Source organism: Phaseolus vulgaris, chromosome 3 (genome assembly GCF_051622355.1).
Source record: "Phaseolus vulgaris cultivar YP4 chromosome 3, ASM5162235v1, whole genome shotgun sequence".
Taxonomy (NCBI): Eukaryota; Viridiplantae; Streptophyta; class Magnoliopsida; order Fabales; family Fabaceae; genus Phaseolus; species Phaseolus vulgaris.
The window spans coordinates 26609637-26636073 of record NC_143500.1 but is presented as its reverse complement, the minus strand read 5'-3'; the positions used below and the strand labels follow the sequence as shown (position 1 = coordinate 26636073).

Here is a 26437-nt window from a genome sequence, read left to right as displayed (position 1 = left end):
TTTTATTAACATTTTTTTATTAATTTGATTAGAATAATTAATTTTGTAATTACATTTTTTTAGTGCATATGTTTCTACTAGTTTTGAATAAAAGAAAACAAATATTCAATCATTTTGCTATAGATTAAGATGAAATAAAACAATAATATAAAAAGAAAAATTATTTGGCTTTATAAATAAGTAAGAAGAAAATGAAAAAAAAAAATCTTTACTGATTCTTTACATTGTTAATTAATTAAAATTTACTTATTAAACTATTATTTTTTAAATAACATGACAATTTATGGTTGTGATGCATAATAAACGCATGCCTCATAAGTTAGGTAGAATTCTTTTACAAGTGTGAGACTGAACAATTTTTTTATTCTTCTCATTTCTCAAAAATAAAATTAGTAATGAATCTTACTGCACTCTTCTTCACGTGCTGCCAATGTAATTTTCAAATGAATAAGGAGCAAGAATCCAACCATAGATATAAGTGCGAAACTCAATTATGAACCAAAATTGTCGACAATGACTGTCCGTTGGTGGATTGTGTTAGAGATGAATTATAGGGTTGCTCTTCTGAGCTTGAACTCATGACAATCCCTGAACATTCTCAAGTATTCTGATTGTGACACCTTCCAAAGGCCAAGGCAAGTTTTTCAGTATGCAAGCTCACAACTTCCTCTTTGGCCTCCTCTTCTACATCAACAAACACCAACCCTTTAGTTCCTCCTACATATCCCCTTTCCTTCATTCTCTCTTCCAATTCCCTTAGCAAACTCAGCATCTTCTCTTTCAGTACATTTAAACATCTCTCCAGCTTGGAACAACTAAGTGGATTCTTTTATCTCAATCCAACTGCTGCCAGGTTCCTTGTAGACTCCAGTATGCTTCATGTCAGATCGTAGATTATGAGCATTTTCCCAATCTCCAGCCAATGCATATGCGTTGAACAACGTAACATATGCACCTGCTACTTCTTGGTTGGACTCTATTATCCTATTGCTGGCTTCAAGGGCAATGTCCACCCTACCATAAAGCCTACTAGCTGAAAGAATTGTCCCCCACAACATGGCATATTCATCACCTTCAACTCGAACTGATTTTGCTAACTCGTATGCTTCTTCAATTCTTCCTACTCGGCCTAGCATATCTGCAACGCACGTGTAATGCTTTGCATCAGGAGTCACCCCATATTTCCCATTCATGGAGTTAAGCAGCTCAAGTCCTTTATCTACAAGTCCTGAATGACTGCAAGCGTGCAAGACCCCAACAAAGGTGACATCGTTAGGTTTTATTCTTCTAACAACCATTTCTTGAAACAGTTGAAGAGACAGTATACCAAGTCCATACTTTGCAGCACCCACAATCATAGAAGTATAGGGAATCACAGAAGGAATTGGGATTCTCCTAAAGACTTTGGAAGAATAATTAAAACAGCCACATTTGGCATACATGTCCACAAGTGCACTAGCAATCACATCACTTGCATCATGTCCAAGACGGATGACCACGCCATGAGTGATTTTCCCAGCACCTAGGCTTCCCAGACTCGCACAAGTGGTGATTGCACTGCTCAACATGAAATGATTCTGTCTGTCCAATCCAGAATGATTGAATTCCTTAAACAGCTGTAGAGCACTGTGCCCTTGTGCGTTCTGACAATATGTGGTGATCATGGAAGTCCAGGAAACCACATTCCTTGTACACATGGAGTCAAAGATCCGGCGAGCCTCGCCAACCTGGTTGCACTTGCCATACATATCAACGAGGGAAGAACATGCAACAAGGTTGGACTGAAGACCCGAAACCTCAACAAGCGCATGAAGTCTTCTACCAATCTCAAGATTGACAAGGATAGAACATGCATTGATGAGAGTGGCAAATGTGAATTCATTGGGCAGGACGAAGGTTCCTTGCATATGACGGAAGAGACAAAGAGCGAGGTTGGGCTGACCCTGGCCGACATAACCAGCCATTAGCGAAGTCCAGGACACGACATTACGCTGAGGCATTTCGTCGAACAGTTTTTGTGCATTGTCGATTCTAAAGAGCCTAAGGTAGCAGTTGATGAGATGGTTGGTGGCAATTGTGTCATTTGAGAAACCAAATTTGAGAAGGTTGGAATGGGTGGATGCTGCGGAGGCTAAATCCTTACAGGTTCGGAGCTTTGCAACGAAGTGAGGTTTGGTATTGGTGTGGAAATGGAACAATGGTAGTTTATGTGGGCGGGGAAGAGAGGAAGAAGAATTAGAGGAGGTGAGAGATTTTACCAAATTGGGTTTCAATGCCCCTTTCATCTTCCCTCAATTCATTCTCTGCAGATGACCTAACAAAGTTGAAGAAGGACCTTTTGGACATTAAAATTAATTAATTTAGCACACATAACTTATAAATGCTAAAGAATGGTAGTGGTAATAATAGAGTAAATTTATGTATCAAGAATTTACATAACTGGACAACATAATACTGCTACTACTTCTCATAGAGATGTCCTATTTTGATTGGAACAATAATGCATATTAGAGAACATTTGTATCATCACTCTTTTTAAAAATTACACTACATACTATAAAGAAGTAGGGAATATTTTTTTGTGAGAAGATTTTTATTGGAAAAAATTATATTTAATTATTTAAATATCTTGTGCTAATTATTTTTTAATAGAGACATCATTGATAATTTATTATATTATTTTAATCTCATGATTTTTATAGGAAAATTTATATAATAATAGATGTAATTTGGTTAATTATTACCAACATTGGTGAATTTATTTATTTATTTTGAATATAGATAAATTGTGTCAACAAGACACAACTTCTCCACATTGAAATCATGTAAAGCTTAAACGAATTTGATTTGATGAGGATGCAGTCGTGTGAGGGTGGAAACAACTTTTGCTACATATTGAAGTTGTGTAGAATTAAGACGATTTTAATTAATATTTAAGTGAAGTTATGAGAGGTAAAAACGATTTCAGTGCATTGAATTATTAAAGAAGTCGTGGTTCCATCACACGAGTTCATTTTAAAAAAAATTATATGAAAATCATGAAAGGTACCAATGACTTTGGCAAAAGAAAATAAATTCTCTAAAGACCACCAACACTGCCAAGCACATATGTGCATTCAGAGTGGAGAGGTGTTTCTATGAAAACGAAAATTAATGAAAATCGTTAGGTGTTTCAAGGCATTGATGAAAGCATCTCAACGCAAAGAGATTTAATGGTTTACGTTACCTGAAATTGGAATCAAATTAAATTCTACTCACTTACACTATTTTAAGTATATTCAATTCTAATTTCAATTTAATTATTCAAACAGTATTTAATATATTTTAAAAAAATTGAAAACTTAAATTACCACATTATTAGCAATTAAAATGGTAGTGTCTTCCTCACTTATATAACTAACATAATAAGGAGATTTATTAAACTTTGTATATTTTTTTTACATTGAATAACATTAAGTGAGTTAGACATCTTGGAACATGAGGTTAAGAAAGTACCAAAGTTATTGGTACTTTCAACTACTTCCATATAAATTTTTTTGAAATAAAATCGTGTGATGGTACAACGACTTCTTTGATAATTCAATGCACTAAGTTTATTTTTACATCTTTCTCACGATTTTACTTAAATATTAATTAAATTCATTTTAATCCTACATGACTTCAATACGTAACTAAAATCATCTCACTCTTATATGACTTTATTCTCGTTAAAACAAAGTTGTTTCAGTTTTACACAATTTCAATGTAGAGAAATGATGTCTCATTGACACTCCTTACCTGTATTCAAAATAATTTTTTTTATCTATTTTCGTAACACTTATTATGTTCTTATATAAAAAACTTGTTAATTTTCAATAATCATCATTTATTATACTAAACTTACACATTGTGGTGTATCATAATAGAATTTTTATGTTTTAAGTGTCTATATTTTTAATATAGATATTGAGTGATGGACTGTGCAGATCATAAAAGCTGGCAGAAGTGTAGTTAAATGTATTTTAATTGCATTGTTGATTCACTTTTATATGCCAATTAATTGAATTATTATATTTATTTTGAGTTGAAGTATATTAAGCAAATTAAAGATTATGTATTGTACAGTGAGAATTGGAATTGATAAAGAATGAAATTAGGTAACATGATATAATTCAGAAATACACCATTACATTAAGTTTTATGATATGTTAATTTATATAAATATGTTTCATTTTTTCAGTGGATACAATTTTTAGAATCATAAGCATTGGAATACGTAAAAAAAGTTGAACAAATTATCTTGTAAGTACTTATTACAACTTAGCTTACATACCAAATTATTTTAGTATCTATTTAATATTTGGTTAAATACAAGTTAAAGATAGTCATAAAAACAAAATTAGTGTTAAGAAAATATTAACCATATGATGACAGTTTTTACTGTAACTCTTCTTATATATGACTTTCACTATGATTACAGTAAAAACTTGTACTAGAAAATTATTTTAAAAGAGTTAAATGCAAATTATATAACGATGATTATATCCATAATTATCATTTTATCTCTCGTACTTACGATAACAATTTTAATCTACCATCAAATTTCTTAATGACGTTTGTATTAATGATAACTATCATTATTGAAAGTCTATTTTAACTATTATTAAAAGTTTTGTTTGCACTTATGAAACCTTTATGATTTATTAATAATTAAAAATACATGACATTGAAAAATTAATAATCCATATTTATCTATTTATCTATTTATTGGTAATGAAAAGACAAAATTTAAATAAAAATATCTGTTTCCAACAATAGATTTATCTTAATTATTTCTTTCATAGGTAAGACTAAATTGAATTAGTTTTCTAGAAAAGATGTATCAAAATTTTAACATACAAAGCAGTCCTGGATAAATAATTTTCCCTCGAAATTAAAGTTATTTTTGTAAATATAAAGTAAAAATAATAAATATTGATAATTAATGAATAATTAAAAAATGATAACATGATATTAAAAAAGTTAATAATTAACATTTATCATAGTAAAAAGAAGTTTAAGTTAAAAACATTTTCAAATTTCAAATTTATAATGTTTATAATAAAAGTGTGACAATTTAATAGTTAACATTTAAAATGTTTTATTTAAAAATACAAAATATTAATAACAGACATTTGGGAGAGTTTTAAAATATCCTGATTTGATGATTTTTATCTCTCTCTCTTTTCCTACATTGGATTTGTTTAGCCAAAAAAATAAGCAAATTGCAAAGATATTGTTAGTTTGTATTGATCTGTTATTGTTTGAATCACATTATCATTAACAACATTTAAATGATCTTCCTAAACTAGTTATCATCTTGCCCCCATAAAGAACCAATCTATATTAGTATTGAGTTCTAGACAGTAGATGTTGATTGATTCTTTGTAATAATAATACATGTTTTTCAGATTTCTTCATATATTGCGAGTGCAAAATTATAAAAGCAGGCATGGGTAGTGTACATATAATAAGGGGAAATATAAGTAAGAACACCCAAAACTTGATATGGATTAAAATTTTGATTTGGACACCTCCATATCAATTTAAACCTCCACCTTACAAAATTTTAAAATATCACAATTGCCCTCCATTATTTTATTTGATATTAGGAAGCTCCAATGGAGGTGGTGTTTGAGGTGAATAGGTGTGCATAAATAGAGTGTGAGAAGAAAATAACATAAGAATACTTTATAGATATCATGGATACAGTTGTAAAAGCTACAAACCCTAAATTTAAATTCACTAAAACTAAAGTGGTAAAATCAATTTATTTGTTAGGTGTAGGTTTTTATATGGTATAGGGAGAATTTGCCTTCAACTTAATCCAAATAAGGCAAATTTCTCCTGACCCAATCTTTCATTAAAATAACAAAGGAAGAAAATGATCTTAAACGAAAGAAAAGTGTGGATAAAAAAAACTTTAAGAACCCTATTCTGGAATACATTTCCATATTTTAATTTTGGAAACATATTTTTGAAATTCTGAAAATTCTTTTCTAAAATGCATTTTCATATTTTCTTTTTCAAAACACATTTTTGAATTCCAAAAATTCTTTTCAAAAATTTGTTTTCAAATTTTATGTTACAAATTTTCTTTTCCCAATTTTTACTTCGGATTTTTTTTAACAAAATTTTGACTTTTGAATTATATTTTTTGAATTTTGGATTTTCAAATTTAGAATAGAGATTAATTTTAAAATTTTTGAAAAAAAATATAGCATACAGGTTAAAATTGATATGTTAGAGGAAGAACCCCAAACTAATAGCCGTTTTGATGGAAATGAATCAATTATATAAAGGAATTTTAGATTTAAAATAGGGCAGTAGTCAAGCCTGAGTAACAATACCTTCTTTTTCTTATTTTCACTTCCTAAAGAGATAAGTATTTACTTTTATAAAATTGAAATTTCTAAAATCATAATCAAATATATAAATTTTATTTCAAATATATAATGCATAATTTAAATTATGATGTACAAATTAATTTAGATAAAGCTACAAAAGAGATTTTAAAAAAAGGTGCATATTTAAGAAAATCAAGTACACACTACACAGTTTAAAAAAAAAAACAAATAGTTTACATATAAGTTTTTAACTAAGCGTGACGGTAATGTTAATTATAGGTTTAAAGAAAAGAGTAGAAAATATATGATAAAAATCTACTTAAAAATATAGTTTGGAAATCCCTTAACAGACACCAAAAACATCAGTTTAAAATTGAAAAAAATATCAACGAACAATGAAGAAGCCTAAGAACTGATTTTCTTCATCTTCATCCGAACAGGAAGATATTTGTAAAAGCGCTGGCAACCGTTGCTTTCATGTTTTGGAAAGCCAAAATTCATAATTGCATTTGGAAAAATGATGAACAGATATAAAATAGTAAAGATCCATAACCATACAGTCATATCAACTGTATCATTAACCGGTAAGACATATACATGATTAATGATGTTTAGAATCCTTGGGATAATTTGATCTTCAAACAGTTATAAAATATCACTACAAAATGTAGTAGATGTCACTGAAATATTATCATAGACAAATAATGTCTAAAGAACCATAACTATTGGGTTTAATTTAAAAGGCATACCCATTCACCTGATGATTTTTCTAAGCTGAAAAAAAATATAATTTGCCAGGAGCGCTTACACAATTTTTGATGGAGCAAGCAAATAACAGACCGGCATCAAATATGTTGAGAAGGAATTGCAGCAATCAGTAGCCAAAAATATGGTGCAAGTATCAGAGAGCTGGATTATGGAATTGATTACAATTTCCCAACATGATCACACATCTACAGTAGTAGTCCATACCTGGACATGGAGGCAAAATATACAAGCACGCAGCTCCTCCTTCAAGGAAACTTTTATAAAAAAAAAAACTCATTTCATTTGCAGAAGTTCAAGATTTTCATTTTGCAGTAACCACTTCATTTGCACAATCATTTCGACCACGTCAAGCCAAGTACTTGAACATGTTAGCATTATCTTTGTCTCTTTCCAAGTAGTCTCGAGAAATCAAATCTTCAATCCGCTTTTTAATAGCCTTGACGTCGGGCTGGACAATTAAATTACACATGAAAAAATATATTCAGGATTTGAGAGAAAAACATATAATATTATGTTAGGAGAGTGGTTAAATATGTACCTTAAACATACGACCCAACTGTTCAACACACTCCACGACTAATTGTTGGTAGCCCAAAACTTTCCGACTCTTCATAATACGCACAATTGAGGCATCGATGGCATATCTTCTGTCCTTATCAACATCCTCAATTACTTTCTTCTTCTCATCCACGGGAGGAAGAGGAATCTGCAAACAGAATGTGTCCATTCCGCTCAAAAGTTGCTAAATAGAAAAAAGTCAAGATTAAAACACATTTTAAATAAAATTATACCTTGATTCTTCTCATTTTGTCAGTAAATTTAGAATTAAATTCAAAATGATCAGTGGATGATATTGTTTTTGTATTTGGCTCCTTGATGAGAATCTTGTACTTGGCACATGACAAGGAATGCAGTAGTCTAATAACATCATCGTCCGATAAGTTTAATTGAGTCATTATCTCTGAGTAACTCAGTCTATCTGACAAGTTAAAAAGCAGCAATGCTGAAGCCTATTAAAAAAAGAGAAAAAGAGAAATTGGGTCAGTAGAAAATATACAAGATTCCATGGATATCACAAATGTGAAAATGATCAAAGTGAAAAGGCATAATATTTACATAATTACAGATAAGTAAAGCAGGTGAGTAATATAACCTGGTAGGTTGTAACAATGAGCTCCACAGTTTTGGGATCAAATTTCCCACTTATATTACAGGTGCCCAAGGAATATATCCATGTCAGTTTTCTGTGCTTTGTTTTAGTTTGATAAAATTCTTTGAAAACTTCAACACACCTAATCTAAAAAAAGAAATAAAGAGATAGTTATTAATTATAACCAAAGTCTATAAACTCTAGGTTATGTAGAATAAAAAACCGAGCATCCAATGCTCTATATCAAGAAAATCCAGATTACCATTTCTGCAGGAAGATTGAGATCAAAAGATTTGTAACTAGGCCAGAAGCCAGTAGTCAGAACTGTAACTGTCAAGTCTATACCAGGGTCTGCATTGGGATTATTGCTTAAATACTCCTCAAAACTTGTTTGATTCTCCTTTGCCAATGTCAAATCCGTAACCTGGCAAGAGAGCAAAAGCATTTAAATTTTCTTGTCTACTATCCAAAGAAAGTTCATTATAGTATTTCAGCTTATGTTTACAAAGAATAGAAAAAAGGCTGACCATTCCTTCCATCTTTGAGGTAAACTGTCCACCACATTGTTGCTTCAACTTTGTCAAAATACTTCTCTCATGATCATCATTGGCACTCTTGTCAAACAGAAGCCTTCGAGCAAGCTTCTTCCTGAAAGCAACAAAACAAAAACCTGTATTAATATTATTATTCAAAACATCTTACATTAACAAAAGGGTATTCTAACATTCAGATATATCCCCAGAAAAAGACCTTTAAATAATACCCGAAAACTGAAGAAAAATAGTTTTAAGGCAAATATGTCAAACAATATTAGGAAGCAGTTATGAAAGCAAAAGTTTAACAAAGGCACTATAAATCTGGGTAGATCAATAGACATTCCAATGAGAATTGTCCTTTCCTATAATAATGTTGTACATTACTAAACAATATAGTATGTTTAGCATTTCTGCCATTAGTTTTAGAGAAAAGGTCAGACATTTTCTATAATCTTAGTCCAGAAAATTCCTAAATTCTCATCATGTTATATTGTGCATAAATAAATTGATAAAAAGTCTAGAGACACGAGTAAATATAAAACTAAAATAAATTTCCTTTATGAGTAATTGCACTCCACTTTGTCTCTTCAAATCTTACCCCACCATGATCAATTTCAGTTTTTAAGCTTTTTTAAAATCACATATCTAGTAAATATGAAAAAAAGAACCAATTCTTCCTATAGCTTAAAGTGTTAGGTAAAGGCCCAATATTAGTTTTACATTTCTTAACATGTCACAGCATAAGCAAGGGCTTTTTGGGCCTGAAAGGTGGACAATGCCGAGATTAAACTAGAGCAATAGTATGACGAGGCTTGACTCTGTCTTATGTCAAGTCAAGTACTAATTCCCAAATAATGAAGGCCAACTATTGGTGGTACTGTATCTCTTCATGCAAGGAAAACAGATTCTACATGCAACAGAGCACATTTAATTGTCAAACAACCAAGAAACAGGGGAAGCAATTTTTTATGATGCAGTTATGAAATGAATATATAAAACACTGCAGATAATAGTTAAAACATAAAGATTGAAGCAAGAGCCAAGCAATATAAAATCCTTTTTTGACAAACATATGCAACCTTAAAATCATCACACAAAAAAATCCTCATCTCATTGATATATTACCTATAGAATTCAGCAAACAAGTCTTTATCACTGATATAGGCAAGCAGCTTCACCACCTGCAGATAGACCAAAACAAATCCCAAATTCAATAGTCAAAACTACATGTATCATGTTTATTTATAGAAGTAAAAGTGGAACATCAAGAATGACACAGACCTTTTCTAGAGTTTCTTCAATTGCTTCATCACTTAATTTTTCACTTCCTCCTTTCTTAAGAATGTTATCACAGAATGAGGCAAGCAGTTCTGCACTTGAACTTCCAGCAACACCTTTGTTACAAAAGACCTCAAAAGCCTCTTTAAGAGCCTATATAATCAAACACATTCAGATTTGCAAGTACACATATCAATCCAACATAATTAAAGGCACTTTATATTCAAAACCTTGTGAAAAAGAGTGTGATTCTGGAAACAATCATTCACATAGGCCAGGTACTTGTCATGCAGCTCAATCACTTTCCGAACAAAAACCTGAAGCAAGAAACCAATTTCAATTTCCACAAGTTGAAAACAAATGTTGTAAAATTAATAAAACTATTTTTTATCACCTGCTCCTGCAGACCAACAACATCCTTTTTTTCTGCCTGTAGGTATTTTCGTTTTAAAAGGACAAAATAACAAGGTCAGTAACAAAACAAAATTGTCCCAAAAAACATTGACATCGGTCACAACTTGAGCAGTAAGAGAAAAGACAAGTAAACGAAGCTATTAATAAATTATTTTCTCAGAAAGTAACTTCCAAATCATGTCAAAATCCCTCCATTTACAATTTTGAACAGAAATTTCAATGGATCCATAGTGAGATTGTATATTGAAAACTCAGAATGCAAGTGCACACTAATCTTTCCTCAATTACTGCAATCAAGAAATTAAACCTCTGAGCCAGAAATAAGCAAAACTGCAGAATAGGCAATTCAATATAGACCTTTTTGTTGCTAGCTGCATCTTCAGCCTGCTTCACCAATGCCATACCTTCAGTGGTAACATGCTGAGAAAAGGGAAAGAGAATATAAGAAAGTGAGCAAGAAAGAAAGGAGGACAGAAGAGCCAAAAATTGACATTGATATATATATATGTGTGTGTGTGTGTGTGTGTGTATCTGTGTAAGGGAGGAAAAGCATAAGATAGGTTCAACATGACCAACCAGCTTAAATATACTGGAAACAGGATCTAAGCCTCGAGGTATTTTAGAGAATAGCCTGAACATTCTTGACAAGTCTTCAACCTAAGCATTAAAGGAAACATGAGAACACTATATACTATTGGTTAAAAAAATGTACATATCATAAGAAAATAAAGTTTCATAAGTACCTTGTCATCTCTAAGTAAAGCATGACATCCAGAGTGCTCTTTCTCAAGGAGTTGGTTTGCATACACAGATAACAATTCATGTTGAACTTTCTAAACGAAGAAATTTCCAGAAGAACAAAACAAAACACAAGAAAACTTCAGAAACTAAAAATGAAACATTATAATCATTAAAATATCCTTAAGTTGCTTAGCAATACTCCACTGAGCATGGCAAGAGACCAAAAAACAGTATCACAAAGTCAAGAACAGACCTCTAATAATTTTGGCTCACTACTAGAGTGCAAGTAATGTGCAACCCTATCTTTCTCCCGTTTTAAGCACTCCTCAGCCTGTAATAAAAAAACATAACATCAAACGATCAAATAGAGGCCATAAAGTAATGTAAATGATGAAACCAAGTTACAGTCAGCATAAACAGGAAACCACACCTTGAGCATATAATCAGGACAAGAATCTTCTAGGATCCAGTTTGAAGCCTTTCGAGAATAATAAGCAGAAGTGTCTTTGAGCATGGCAGTTTCAAAATCATTCTCATAGTGATCCATTTGCCCCATTCCAATCTCAACAAATATGTCTAATACATTCTTTAATAGAGCTCTATCAATCTGTTCTCCCTCACGTTCTTGATCAATCTTCATAAGCAAAAATACTTTAATTGATCTAAAATTTATAATCGCAGAAAATCTAGCATACTAAGGAAGAAAAACATACAAGTGAAATAACTGCATCTCTAACTTTCCCATTTACTTCCTTGTAAACCTGCAAATGATAAACATAAAACCCATAATTTATTGTGATAAAGTTGCTTTAAATGAAATGACAATAATAGGAAAGACATCCAATTTGCACTAGCACGGCATGTCTTTTATATTAACATGTACAAAACTAGTTAATTGAAAGAACTACTGCAGCAGAAATGTTTACTGTAACATCATTAGTTGCATTACCAAATCACGGAAGCAAGTCAATCCAACTTCATTAAGGGGTGGAAGTGATCTTCGAGCAATAAAGTAGCGATCCAAATAGTGAAAGAACCGAGAAAGCCACCGAACCATAATTTTATGGTTTGCCCATCTCTTCACAAGTTCTCTCAACATAAATTCATCATGCTTCTCTCTCAAAGAAGGTAATACCTGGACCAAATGGGAAGCAACACAGCATTTTATTAGAAGAAAAATTGAGAAAATTAATAACATGTACATCCATCTTGAATAAAAACAGAAAATATAAATATTTTATTTCGATGTGTAGAGAGTAGCCTGGTTCGATAGCCAAGAAATCCCATTTGCTTCCAAAGAGGAAAATAGGGTTTGTGATTTGATCAAATAAAAGGGGGACGAAATACCAAGATCCCTCCCCCAAACAAATTCATTCCAGGGGTCAAAAAAGGGGTTTTAGTTTCTGATCCAACAGCAGCCATAATTTGTGCTGCTCTAGGTGCAATAGCAAGCTGCAACACAACAGGCTTCCACAAAGCAGCTCCCTGCTGTAACACTGCTATATTGGCCCTTACCTTCAACTTTCTTCCCATATTGATCAGATAAACATGACAAAGGCAACTCCTTTTTTTTAATTTCATCCCTTTCAAATCTAACATTATTATTCCCTTTCCATTCAAACATCCTAACGAAGCTTGACCACATAAAGAGTCTTTTCTGAGCAGGATACCTCAGCAAATGCTGCTTCATTGTCTGACTACGATTGACTGCCTGAACGGCACATCCTTTACCACCAAAAACTGGATGCATGGTCGGTGGAGTTGCAATTACAAGTATTTATCACCCAAGCATGCACCAGTCATTATGCGTCTTATATTTACTCATTTCTACAATTTGCTGGTTGCATTTGGGATAAAATGTTCCAAAGCATGATTCAATGTACGATCAAACCACATTTTATACTTGTTTCAAAAGTTTTGGGACTACTACCACAACTAAAACAACGAGACAGTAAATTTTCCAAAAAGAAAGAAAAAAGAATGCGTCGAAGTCCCAGAAATGTACTGAAACAATTAATAGGTGTTTATGCAAATAACACGAATGTTTATGCAAACAAGAATGGATAATGACCAAATAATACGAATGTTTATGCAAACAAGAAGGGATAATGACCAAATAATACACCACAAAGTCTATCCATGAACCCAAAATCAAATGGGAGTATCACTGACCGTCGATACAATGTACTCTTCAAAAGACTCCCTATACTTGTCATAAAGTTGTTGGGAATAGTCATGAGGAGGCTTCTGAGTACACATATTGTAGATGGTCCTGCAATTCGAATAAAGAAAAGTGCTCATATAAAAAATATACAAAAAAAAAAAAAGATCTCAAGCAACCAAAAACAAACAAACAAACAAACAGTTCAAAGACGAATACGTATAAAGCATCATGTAGTCCTCAGAGCTGAATTGAGTCTCGGGCAGGCCTTCCAGAATGTTCTTGAGCTTGGTGATGCCCTTCTGCATGAAATCCCATCCCTGTTCGAGGTCAATAGTCTTCCGCTCACTCATCGACATGATGCCAAACAAAACCACCGGAATCTGCACTCGAACGTGAAATAGTCGGAAACGGCAATTGAAATTGATAGGTATCGAGGAGGAAGAGCGAAATGAATCGTCCGAAAGGGAGCAGGTATTATCGGAACGGAACGGATTCGAAATGTGGAGAAGAAAAGAGGTGACGATCGGGCTGGGAGATTGAGGGAAGAGAGAGAGAGGGCTGATTAAGGAGGGAGAGTGAAATCGGAGAGAGAACCCTAGAAACGGTTGGTGAAGGAGAAGAGGGAAAAAGGAAGAGTCGAAACGGAGGAGGAGGAGGAAGAAGAAGATGAAGGAGGCAGAAGCATTGATGGGAAAAGGAAAGGGAACACACGACCCCTCTCCCCCTTCAAAAAAATCCTTCTCGACCAAAAATTGCTCTTTCGGTGTCGGGTCTATTATTTAAATGGAATTCATCTTGTTCTCTAGTAATCATTTTTTATTTATTCACAACACCCTATTTTATTCTACTCTCCTTTCATTTTTAGTATTTATAATTTAATGGATTCAGATCATTTCATTATCACTTCTAAACATGTTTTCTACAAAAAAATTAGATACAAAATAATACTAGATTTGTTTTCTCCACTTTCATTATTAACATAATTATTTTTATCATAATCTTGTTCATTACTATATATAAATATTTTGAGATATTTTTTCCAACTTCTAAGATCTAAGAAAAGGATTTTATTGGGTTTTTTAACCAATTAATATATCACCGGATGATCTGATACTAATGAATTGTGAATATACATTATATAATAAAAATTGCAATAAATTTGTAGATTTTTTCTTTATACATTTTTTAATTTTTCATGGAGTTTGTATGAGAATATATTCTTTAAAAAAAATGAAGTAACTAAGCACGTTGAATATATTTATTTTCTCATCATTATAACTGTTTTTTTTAATACAATTTTTTTTTATTTTATCCTTATGTTGTTAGGTGAAACACTTTTTTTTTTAATCTTGATAAGAATATGCAAATAAGAAAATAATAAATCAAATTTTTAAAATTAAAAAAATTATGAATGATATGTTTTATATAATTTGATTATTTTTATAATTTAATTAATGAAGATAATAATTTTATTTGTTTTGAATAATACGTGAAAAAATATCTCAAATATCAATCTTTATTTTTATTTGATCTTTCTTTAAAAAATAATTTAATGTTTTTTCTTTAAAATAAAATAAAATATATATATATATAATTTGATATTTAAAAAATACGAATAAATATATCTATATTTTATTTAAATAAATATAAATACACATATAATATATAATAATAATAAAAATAAAAAATAGGCAAAAGCGCATGTGTTATTTGTCATTGTAAAAAATCATAATATTTATTCATTTTAAACATAATTAATTTTTTTATACTAACACTTTTTTTTCCCTCTTTTGTAATATTCATTAAGTAGATATTTGGATTTTTCTAGATAACTGGGGCATCATTTATTTTCCTTCTTTAATAGGCTCATAATTAATTTTTTTATACTAACACATTTTTTCCCTATTTTGTAATATTCATTAAGTAGATATTTGGATTTTTCTAGATAACTAGGGCATCATTTATTTTCCTTCTTTAATAGGTTTTGTAGTTTTATAATTTATTATGGTAATTCAAATATCATTAATTATAATATTTATAATTAAATGACTGTATTTGTGAGATTCTTTTTTCATTTACTCATCGCATGCTTTCTCTCTCTATTTTTTTTCTATCTCTTCTCTCTTCATTTTCTCTCCCATATTTTATTTATTTCAAAATTTGATCATGTCATGTTGTAGTTGAGGGGTAAGAGTACATTTTTACCCAATTAGATTTTCAAACAGAGTAAATTCATTTTTACTCTAAAAATCCCTTATTCTCTCTTTTTTTCCTATGTGATTTAGTCATCAAGTGGGACCAGTTGAGAAAAGTGTTATAAGCTCATACTAAAAATTGGTAATGTTTGGATAACTTGCTTTAGGTTCCTAAATTTTGGAGTATTTTCCTATTTGAGGTAGAATTTTCATCAGAATAAGGAATTCATCAGAATAAGGAATTACAGGTAAGGAAAGTTAACATAATTTTCAATAGTACCCTAAGCCCATAGGCTAGAAGGTCTGAATGTGGATGGAACTTGGTCCCAAGTTCCAAGTTCTCTTGCAAGGATGTTATTTAATAAAATTGTTTGATTTTATGTTGTGTGAACATGTATAAATATTAGATTTTGATATTTTGAAAGTTAAATATGGTTTTTAATATTGGAAAGGTTCTTGAATGTTATGAATTTCAAATGTTATGTTATTGAATGATATATATTATATATGAATGATGAAAATTGTATATGAAATTGATGTCATACATTTGGGGTAATGTATGAGTTATTGTTTTATGGTACATTAAGTATGAAAATTCTATGTTTAACAGATATCCTCTAGCTTCATATAGATTAAGATATCAAGTGGTGAGAAGCTGAGAAGCTGATGAGAGAGTTCATACACATCTCGTTGTAGACACTCTGTATTGGATGTTTGAACTTATCTTGATTATGGATTATATTCATATGAATTGAAATTAAATCCAATGATTGTGATTGAAAATAGATCCATGTGTGATCTATATGAATGATGAAATGTTAGTATTGGAATTTTATATGACATAATTTAAAGAAATGTTTATAAATGATTAGTCTAAATGGTTCTTTTTGTATGAATTAAGTTTGTTATGAAACTTCTTTTCATTAACTTACCTTTATTTTTTTTATTGTGTTGTGAATTGCGATGATGGTACTGAATTACGATGATGGTACTGTGCATACAAGCAAATGATTATACAGGTGTTAGATATTTTGGAGGACTTTAGAATTTTCTTTTAAACTTTATATAGTAAATATTTGTATTTCTATAAATCCTAATTATGTATTAGAGATGTTTTGAAAAACTCTAAACTTATATGTAAGATTAGTATTGTAATAATTAGATGTATTTATGAAGTATTACATACAATATTACTATTTTTAATCATAAATTAGTTGATAAATAAACTTTATTTATCAATATTTTCTTTGGCAACTAAGACAAAATTTACCTAAACAACTTTTACTGATAAGATGACTTATGAAAATTAGATAATAAAATCAGAAACAGCAACAAAATGTATCTCATTCTAACACTATTCATATATTTTCTGTATTTTTTTTCATTTCGTTTTTTGTCAAACAAAATTTTCCTATATGACTCATTTTCCCTTTATTTCCCCCACAAACGATAAACACTGTTACGGAATCATACTGTCATTTTGTAATTCATTTTTCAAAATTATATTATATTATTTTGTAATTATTTAAATTATAATCAATAAATATAATTTTTAATAAAATTGCGGTATTTAAAGTTGTTTATCCTAAATTATCAAATTATAATAATTTCATTATTAAACATTAATAAATAAATGAGAGCAAATTTATGAATTATTTAATTAGCAAATATTATAATAATTAATGATTATTAATAATAAATTTATCTGTATTAAATTACTAACTTTAATAAAATACTAATTTCATTAATGATTTAATTAATAAATATTTTTATTATTATTTTGTAATTAATGTTTTAAATATTAAAAATTAAAAGTTATAATGTGATAATTAATATTCCTTTTTTAATTATTTAATTAATACTTGTTAAAAAGAGTTATAATATCAACTAAGATAGAAGTATCACCTTGAATAAAGAGTGTAACTCTGATAATACCTTTTAATGAAACATACACTACAAGAAAATCATGAAATAATAGAAACTAATTTTAGAGACAAAAAATAATTAGTTGCTATAGTGATTAAATTAGAGACCATTTTAGGGACTAAATAAATTTTTGGTTTCTAAATTAGTTTATATTATTGTTAAATGATTTCTAAATTGGTATCTAATTAGCAACTAAGGTTTTTGCTACCAAATTTAGAATCTAAATAATTGGTAGTTAAAACCTTAGTAGCTAATTAGATACCAATTTAAAAATTATTTAATAATAATAGAAATTAATTTAGAAACCAATTTTTTTTTCTAAAATGGTCTCTAATTTAGTTATTATTACAACTAATTATTTTGGTCTCTAAAAATTAGTTTCTATTTGATGATTTTCTTGTAGTGATAGAGTTGAATTCTACGTTAAACATTCAATTTTTTTTCTCAATATAATTATACAAGAGCTTGTGTTCCCAAAGTCTTACAATATTGTTATTTTGTTTTATTTCTTTCTTTATTCAATGTTTATGTGATTTATTAATCAAATATTAGAAATTTATTATGATTATTAGATGATAACACATGAAAGTTATATCTTTATTAGTTTTATTTTTTTATACAACAACATTTTTCTCATGGATTAATCCTACCCACCACGTTTTTAGGTTTGTATGGGTAAAAAAAATTAATTTTTTTGATCACTCCTTTTTTTATAATTGAATCAACTTATAACGAGTTTATTTGGACTAAATCTTATTGGTTCGAGCTACTTTTATTAAAAAACTATTATGATTCTTGGAGGATAACTCTTATATTTTTATTAGTTTTATATTCATATACAGTAATATTATTCTCGAAAGTAAATAACTACTTAGGAATTATCTAGTTAAAGTTCTCAAAATAAAAGTTATAACTTATAGATTAACCCGACCTACCATGTTTTTATGTCATATATTGGTTCATTTTTATAATTCAATCTATAAATAATACAAATGGAACTCACTCATTTGCCACGTGTCATTCACACCAAATTCAACAAAAAAAAAATTCAAAAACAATATTTACCAAATGGAGAAAGATATGAACCAAGGAACTAGTGAAAGGATGCCATTTGTCATCATCTCACGAAGCCACGTTCGTGGCATATAAATGCCCTTCCCCTCAACCTCTTCAGTTCCTACTTCTCCATAACCCTTCTCTTATTCGTTTCCTCCAAAAATCACAGCTTTCTCTCCTAAACTTTCATCGATCTGGCCACTGCACACGTTCTGGTCATTGCCTTACCAGCAACTCAGATATCTTCTTTTAGAGTTGTTTCTTATGGCGCAATTTTTTAATTTGAAAATGACTTTATGAGGTTTATGACGCTATATAAGTTCTCATGAACTGAAAAACCTTCATTTCTCATTTCGTCTTTCATTCTTCCGAATAAAAGGTTAACCTTTTATCATTCCTTTTCATTTTTGCAGTTATTTTGATGTTTTTGGTTTTTTTGTTTGTTATCTTCTCTATTCTTCGTGTTTATGAGGAAAGGTCTGAACTTTTAATATTTTTAAAGAACAGGTAATTATCTAATCATTTTTTATGAGATATTTTGTGTTTTCTGTAGTTATTTTGATGTTCTTCATTTTCTGTTTGTTATCTTCTTCTCTGTTCTTCGTGATTATGAGGAAATGTCTCAACTTTTAATTTTTTCAAAGAACAGGTAGTTATTTAATCAATTTTTTTGAAATATTTTTGTTTTTTCAACAGTTATTTTGATGTTCTTCATTTTCTGTTTGTTATCTTCTTCTCCGTTCTTCGTGTTTGTAAGGAAAGCTCTCAACTTGTAATTTTTTCAAAGAAAAGGTAATTATTTAATCAATTTTTTTGAAATATTTTGTGTTTTCTATATTTATTTTGATGTTCTTCATTTTCTGTTTGTTATCCTCTTCTCTGTTCTTCGTGTTTATGAGGAAAGCTCTCAACTGTTGAGATTGTTTGACATTTTGTTTTTTCGTTCGTGGGTGTTAAGGTTTATGAGCAAAGTTCTCAACTTGGTCTTTTTGGAAGAACAGGTTATTATTCATATAATTTTTTTATGTTCTTGGTTACCATGTATAATAATATGATTTCATTTTTTGTAATGTTTTTTTTTCTTCAGAACATGTCAGAATCAAATTCGGATTCAGATTGGGATGAAATAATAAGAAGGCCAACCAAGGGAATTTTTTTCCTCCATGAACATTTTCGGGGAGATATGTTTTGTATAGGTTTAAGTTAACAACATTACTATTTTCTGTTGAACCAAGTGGTGTTCAAGCTTTGAAGAATCCAAACCCTTTGAAGGATGTTGAAGCCTTGGCTGTGCTTGCTGTTGCTGTGCTGGTTTAGTCTAGTTCTGGGGTAGTTTGAGTGTTGTAATCCACCCCTTGATTGAATCTAAAGCATAGACATTCTCAATCTTTTTGAAAGTAAAATGTTTTTCAAACTAAGTTAAAACAACCGATTGTTTTGTCGAAACAACCGATTGTTTATACTTAGATTTTTTAAGAAAAGATTGAAAACTGTTTTTCAAATGGTTGAACTGTTAGAACCAAAACAACAGATTGATTCGAGGAAACAACCGATTGATTCGAGGAAACAACCGATTGATTCGAGGAAACAACCGATTGTTTGTTTTGGGACCATAACAGAAAAACTGTTTTATCTTTGACTGAGCTTTAAATGATTTAACTGCTTACGCTCCAATCATTAAATGCAATTAAAGAGTTTGTTAAGATTTGATAACAAACTACATCTTTGAATATATTTAGAAAAACAGATTTGAGAATCAATCTTTTACAAGTTTTTTTTGCTAAGAGTTTTTGAGTTTTTCAAAGAGCTGAGATTGCTGAAATTTTGTGATTGATCAAAGTTTGTGGAATAGGATTCTGCTTGTATTGATTTTAGATTATCTTCTGTAACAAGTGTAATCATTGTACTCTGTGAAACAAGTTTTCGTTTCTGTGTTTGCTGAGATTGGCTGTGTGTTCTTGAGGGGATCAAGATCAGCAATCTTAGTGTTGGTGTGTTGGCCAAGAAGAGTGTGTGTCTTGAGGTGTTCAAGGTCATTTTCTTGGTTGTGGTGTAAGTGATCAAGTTGTGATTATTAGTGGATTTCCTTAGGGTTTTTGAGAAGACTGGATGTAGCTCTGGATTTGAAGTGAACCAGTATAAACATCTGTGTGCAATCTCTCTATCCCTAGCTCTTTAAATTCAGTTTTGTTTGTTGTTTGATGGTATAAACAACCAATTGTTTCTGTGAAACAACCGATTGTTTTTTCTGCTATTGCTGTTTTTGATTGATGTTTTGGCAAACTGAATTTCTTATCAATTGTTTCTTGAGATAATTTCATTCTTGTTTTAAAAGTTTGCGAAAACCCTCTTTAAACAATTCACCCCCCTCTAGTTTAAAGCCATTCATTCTAACAATTGGCATAAAGAGCTTGGTTCTTGAAAGTTATTCAAGTTGATCCTAAAATTGTTTTTAAAATGGCTGATAGACTACCTTTTGGGGAAGGTGCTTCAATTAATAGACCACCTCTGTTTTGTGGTTTGAACTACCAATTTTTGGAAAGTGAGAATGAAAATATTTATGGAAGCACTTGACAAAGGAATTTGGGATGCAATTGAAAATGGTCCTTTTGTCCCAAAGTTTGAAAAAGATTGATCTTTCATTGAGAAGCCATGGTCTCAATGGACTGATGCAGAAAGCAAAAAGGCCAAATTCGATTGCATTTCCAAAAATATTATAACCTCTGCTTTAAATTCTGATGAGTTTTTCAGGGTCTCTCAATGCAAATCATCAAAAGAAATGTGGGACACCTTGAAAGTCACTCATGAAGGAACAAATGAGGTGAAGAGAGCTAGGAAGCATGCTCTAATTCAAGAGTATGAGATGTTCATAATGCTTAAAGGAGAAACAATTGCTGAGGTGCAGAAAAGATTCACGCACATCATCAATCATCTCATGAGTCTTGACAAGTGGTTGAATTCTCTGTTCCAACAGTGCCTCTGCCCAAAATTCTTCCTTGGTTACTATCACCATAGGTTACATGTCCCTCTGCTTTGAGCTTCAAGCTAGTGAATTTTGTAAGATCTCCAGTCATATGTTTGGAACAACCACTGTCCAAGTACCATTGATTTTTCTTGCTGCCCTTCTGCAAAACAGAACAAAGATGATACAAATGGTACCCTTTTCAGTATAGGGTCCAGCACAGATTAAAACCTTCCCTTTGGTAGTCATTTTGCTAAGTTCTTAGGAACAAGATGCTTTCTAGCAATGCATGACCTAGAGGTATGACCATATTTCATGCAGTAAAAACATGTTACATGAGATGCCTTTTTGCCACTATTAAAAGCTGAAAAACCTGATTTTGCTGGAAAAAAAACTTGAAAGCTTTTTGACATTGGTTACATTTCCAGGATTATAACCAATATCATTCTTGTTGAAAACAACATTATGTGAACCAAGGAGAGACTCAAGATTCTCTCTTCCCTTAGTGAAATTGGAAAGGGTTTAGCAAATACTCAATTTGTTTTTCCAATTTTTTGCAGTTTTCACAGGTTTTAATAGAGGCATGCAAGCATGTTAGTTCAAGGCTTACCAAATCTGTTTTGGCCTTATGCAATTCTTCCTCAAATGTTTTTACTTTAGGTGCAAGCACATTATTTACCTTTTGCAACTTACTGCATATTACAACTAGCCTATTTGCTTCATCATGTGTTTCCTTGAAAGAAGCAAGCAATTGATCATAGTTATCAGATTCCATAAAGAATTCACTTACTGAATTAGAGAATGACCCTTCATCTTTCACCATGAAGCACAGATTGTTTTCCTCACTCTCAGTTGAAGAACTGCTGGTTGAAGATACATCATTTTCTTCCCATGAAATGTAAGCTCTTCTCCCCTTGGTCCTTTCAACCTTCTTGCTGGCAGATTTGTCCTTTGATTGATTGTTTGGACAATCCATTTTGATGTGCCCTGTTTTGCCACAGCCAAAGCAAGTATAGTTAGAGGAATTTGATTCATTAGCTTTAGGATACCTTCTTTTCTGTTGGTTCCTATCTTTGCTTTTCTTCTTCAGGAATATGCTGAACCTCTTTGTAAGTAGGTTGATTGTTTCATCATGTTCAACATCTTCTTTTTCCTCATTGATCTCATTCTATTCACTTGCTTTCAGTGCAAGTCCTTTGGGTTTTCTTTCCACTGTTTCCTGCTCTTTGAGTCTCTTGTGCTCCAGCTCATGCTCCATTAATTTCCCAAAGAGTGCAGCAGTTGACAACTTTGATAGATCACGACTTTCTGATATGGCAGTCACCTTGGGTTGCCAGCTTCTGTCGAGGCACTTCAACACTTTTATGTTGAGTTCTTCTCTGTCAAATTCCTTTCCCAAACCAGTGAGGTGATTCACAATATGAGTGAACCTTTTCTGCACATCAGCAATGCTCTCCTCGGGTTGCATTCTAAACAATTCATATTCTTGGATGAGAGAATGTTTTCTTGATCTCTTCACATCTTCAGTACCCTCATGAGTGACTTCCAAGACCTCCCACATCTCCTTAGCTGAACTGCATTGGGATATCCTGAAAAACTCATCCATTGTTAATGAGGAGGTTATGATGTTCTTGGCCACGAGATCGTATTGAGTCTTCTTCCTTTCAACCTCATTCCATTCGGATCTTGGCTTTACCACTTCTTCATCCTTGAGAACCTGCATTGGCACATAGGGTCCATGGACCACAACCTCCCAAATTAATGCATCAATAAATTCCATGAAAATCTTCATTCTAATTTTCCAAAAAGCATAATTCATTCCATTGAACATAGGTGGTCTATTGACAGAAGATCCCTCAACAAAAAGCACTTTAAACTCAAACATTATTGCAAACAAACTTGATTAAAATACAAGTCCTAGCTCTGATACCAATTGTTGGGTTCAATAGTGTCAAAGTTAAAGAGGGGGGTGAATTGACCTTTTAAACCTTTCACGCAGATTCAAGTTTTATCACAATACACAAAAAATAAATCGATTTATTTAGTAATGAACAGATTTATGTTTACACTGTTTATGTATTAAAGCGTTTATACCTGTCAAGTAATTCTTGAAATTATACAGATTGATTTGCAAGCTATACACACACTGATTTTAAGAGGATATTATGTAAAACAGAATCAGTGACCTTCAATTTTTAAGCAAGTGATAAAGGTTCAATTTTTAGCTTGACAATCAATTGAGTAACCTATCACAACTAAACTGTTCCAATTGTAATTAACAGTTCATATATCTCTTTAACATAACCAAACTGATTTTCCATAAAATAAGTACAGTATGAACAAGCCCAGAAAGAACATATTTATTTTTAATTGAATAGATTCAATTTTAGACAGATTAGCAGATAAGCAAGAAAACAAGTGTAGGGATGAAGAGAAAGGAACACACAACAGTTATACTGGTTCACTCAAATGAGCTACATCCAATCTCACCTAATCCAAGGTGAAATCCACTAACAAAACGTACCAAACACACTTACACAACCACCATTCTTGAACCCTACAAGAAACTTGACACACTTGCTGAAAACACTATTTCAACACACACTCTTCAAGAAACCCTATCAAGAAGAGTTTACAATCACACTTTTACAAGAATTTGAAAAATGAATCGAATACACCTGATAGAGGATGCAAAAATCTGCCTTAGACCAGTAGAACAGATTGCTCACACAGTAGCAGCACCTCTAATCAAGCCTTAGAGCCAACCAAGAACAAACACAGTTTTGATTTGTAAATTCTTTCAAGAACACATGCTAATTCTCTGTAAATCCTCAGTTCTCTGTTGTAAAACTTGTTTTCTCAATTGTATGATACACTTTTAAACGTAGGAACAAGTTTTCTTTTTATAGAAAAACAACTTATAACAGATTTTCAAAAAACAGTTAAAGCTGTTATAAAAAGAACAGATTGAAAATAAAATGAATAGATTTATTTTCAAAAGCAGTTAGAGAATCTGTTATGTGAAGGAGACTCAGTCAACCATTATGGTGCAAGGATAAAACGAAAAAAGCTTTTAACATACACATGGCACCAGGCTAAAAAGAATCCATTCATTTACAGATGAACAAATTTATTTTTCAAAACGATAATAAAAAAAACTTAACTATTGAAACACAGTCGTTTTGAAAGAGAGAAGACTTAGTCAAAATACTTGATGCACAAAACCTGATTTTCGAAAGACTTAATCAATGCATCAGTTTAAAAAAAAATCCATTCATTTAGAAAGAACAGATTGATTTTTATGCAGTAAGGGTGTTTTTGCAAAACATGTGAAAAACAGTTTCAGAAAATTTGTGCTTGCTCTTATAACATGGTCAGGGGTTGAGAGGTGAGTTACCCAGCAAAAAGCCTACTCTTAAACAACATCTAAACTATACCTAAGACATTCTTAAAGCAAATGTACATACACATGAAATTTACACAAATGGCTTCATCAAACACATGTCTTGAAGGGGCAACAACCATCTTCAACAATATACACAAAAATAACTTTTATATGATATTGAAGTTATTTTTTCAGATTTCACTTACAACATTAATTTTTTTATTTTACTTTTATAATAGTTTAAATCTTACTAAATTATTATTTTTATTTAATATTTACTTTTTTTATTTTTTATTTATTTATTATAAATATATTTAGAGGAATGTTGTGCATAATATATTTAATTTATTAATATTGTAATAAATGAAATATTATAATTTTTGTTCTTGTTTATTAATTAATTTATAAATAATAATTATTTCTATATTATTATTGTTAGTTATCATTAATCACTATTTATTTATTTTTATTAGTTCTTTATTATTTATAAATCAATATAAAAAACAATGGAGCAAACAAACCGATAAAGAGATGAAAAGAATCGACATAAATGATAAAAGTAAGGAACTTTGAAAAATAAACCCAAAAAAATAAAATTGATGTTGTGAAAAAATGTAACAAACAAATGAAGAGAATCGGTAGAAAAAATAAAAGCAAGCAATGTAGAAAAGAAATGATAAACAATAACCTGTTTTTCAAAAAATTAAAATTAGAAATGAGAATGAATGAATATATGTTTATTTGAAACTATATAAACTCAAAACTGTATGGTGCAGTTGCCAAATTTGTGAAACATAAGCATAATAGAGGAGAGAAACGTGAGAGAAAGTTTTGGAGGGAATGCAGAGGGTTCAGGTGTAGGAAACAGGGAATGAAGAGAGTGAGAGGAATGGGCATTTATATGAGCACTGCGTGGCTTCATGTGGTTACGCTATTTGTCAACGTTTGATTGGTTCCTTCCTTCAGATTTTCTACATTTCGTAATTTTTTTTTTGAAATTTTTTTAGTGAATTTTTATTTATTTATTAGTTATTTGTTATTTAATATTTCTTTTATTTATTTTTATTAGGTGTCATTTTGTTTATAGAATACACGTGATGTGCACGGGTACGAGGCTAGTTCACTTACAACCAGGTCTTCCGGACTAAATTTCAGTGGGTTGAGCTATCTACCAACTCACATAACTAACTCACAAAGAGTTATTACGATGCACACTCACATATGGCTCACCCAACCCTCTCAATAAAATAATTAGCTAAACTCATTATGAGTTGGTTGATTAATTGAATTGACCCCCTTAATTTGTTTTTAAAAAATAACCCCAATATACATAATAAAATCCAAATAACATATTATTAGTCACTGTATTGGTCAAGAGTGCTAGGGACCTTGGTCCAAGTGTTTAGGTCAGCTCTATTTTTGGGAAAATATGGGCTTAAAGGGTGGGTGAGCCATGAGTTTGGCCCAGGTGATGGTAAACATCTAGAAAAATATAGT

The 26437-nt window shown here is 30.9% G+C and overlaps 1 protein-coding gene and 2 pseudogenes across 1 annotated transcript; all 3 read right to left on the bottom strand.

Annotated features, from left to right (window-relative positions):
* Positions 1 to 343: 343 nt before the first annotated feature.
* Positions 344 to 2451, bottom strand: LOC137806903 (pentatricopeptide repeat-containing protein At4g15720-like; annotated as a pseudogene).
* A 4519-nt stretch (positions 2452 to 6970) lies between these two features.
* LOC137806901 (cullin-1) lies at positions 6971 to 14227 on the bottom strand. The gene is made up of 19 exons (XM_068607271.2): positions 13633 to 14227; positions 13425 to 13524; positions 12202 to 12387; positions 11966 to 12013; positions 11683 to 11886; positions 11506 to 11583; positions 11255 to 11344; positions 11088 to 11168; positions 10869 to 10931; positions 10492 to 10527; positions 10328 to 10414; positions 10101 to 10250; positions 9945 to 10000; positions 8811 to 8931; positions 8546 to 8707; positions 8287 to 8430; positions 7925 to 8143; positions 7672 to 7839; positions 6971 to 7581 (listed from the first exon to the last, which is right to left on the bottom strand). The coding sequence occupies exons 1-19, from the start codon at positions 13770 to 13772 to the stop codon at positions 7480 to 7482; spliced, it is 2235 nt and encodes a 744-aa protein (XP_068463372.1). The 5' UTR covers positions 13773 to 14227; the 3' UTR covers positions 6971 to 7479.
* Positions 14228 to 18736: 4509 nt separating this feature from the next.
* On the bottom strand, positions 18737 to 23116 carry LOC150028755 (uncharacterized; annotated as a pseudogene).
* Between the last annotated feature and the right edge of the window lie 3321 nt (positions 23117 to 26437).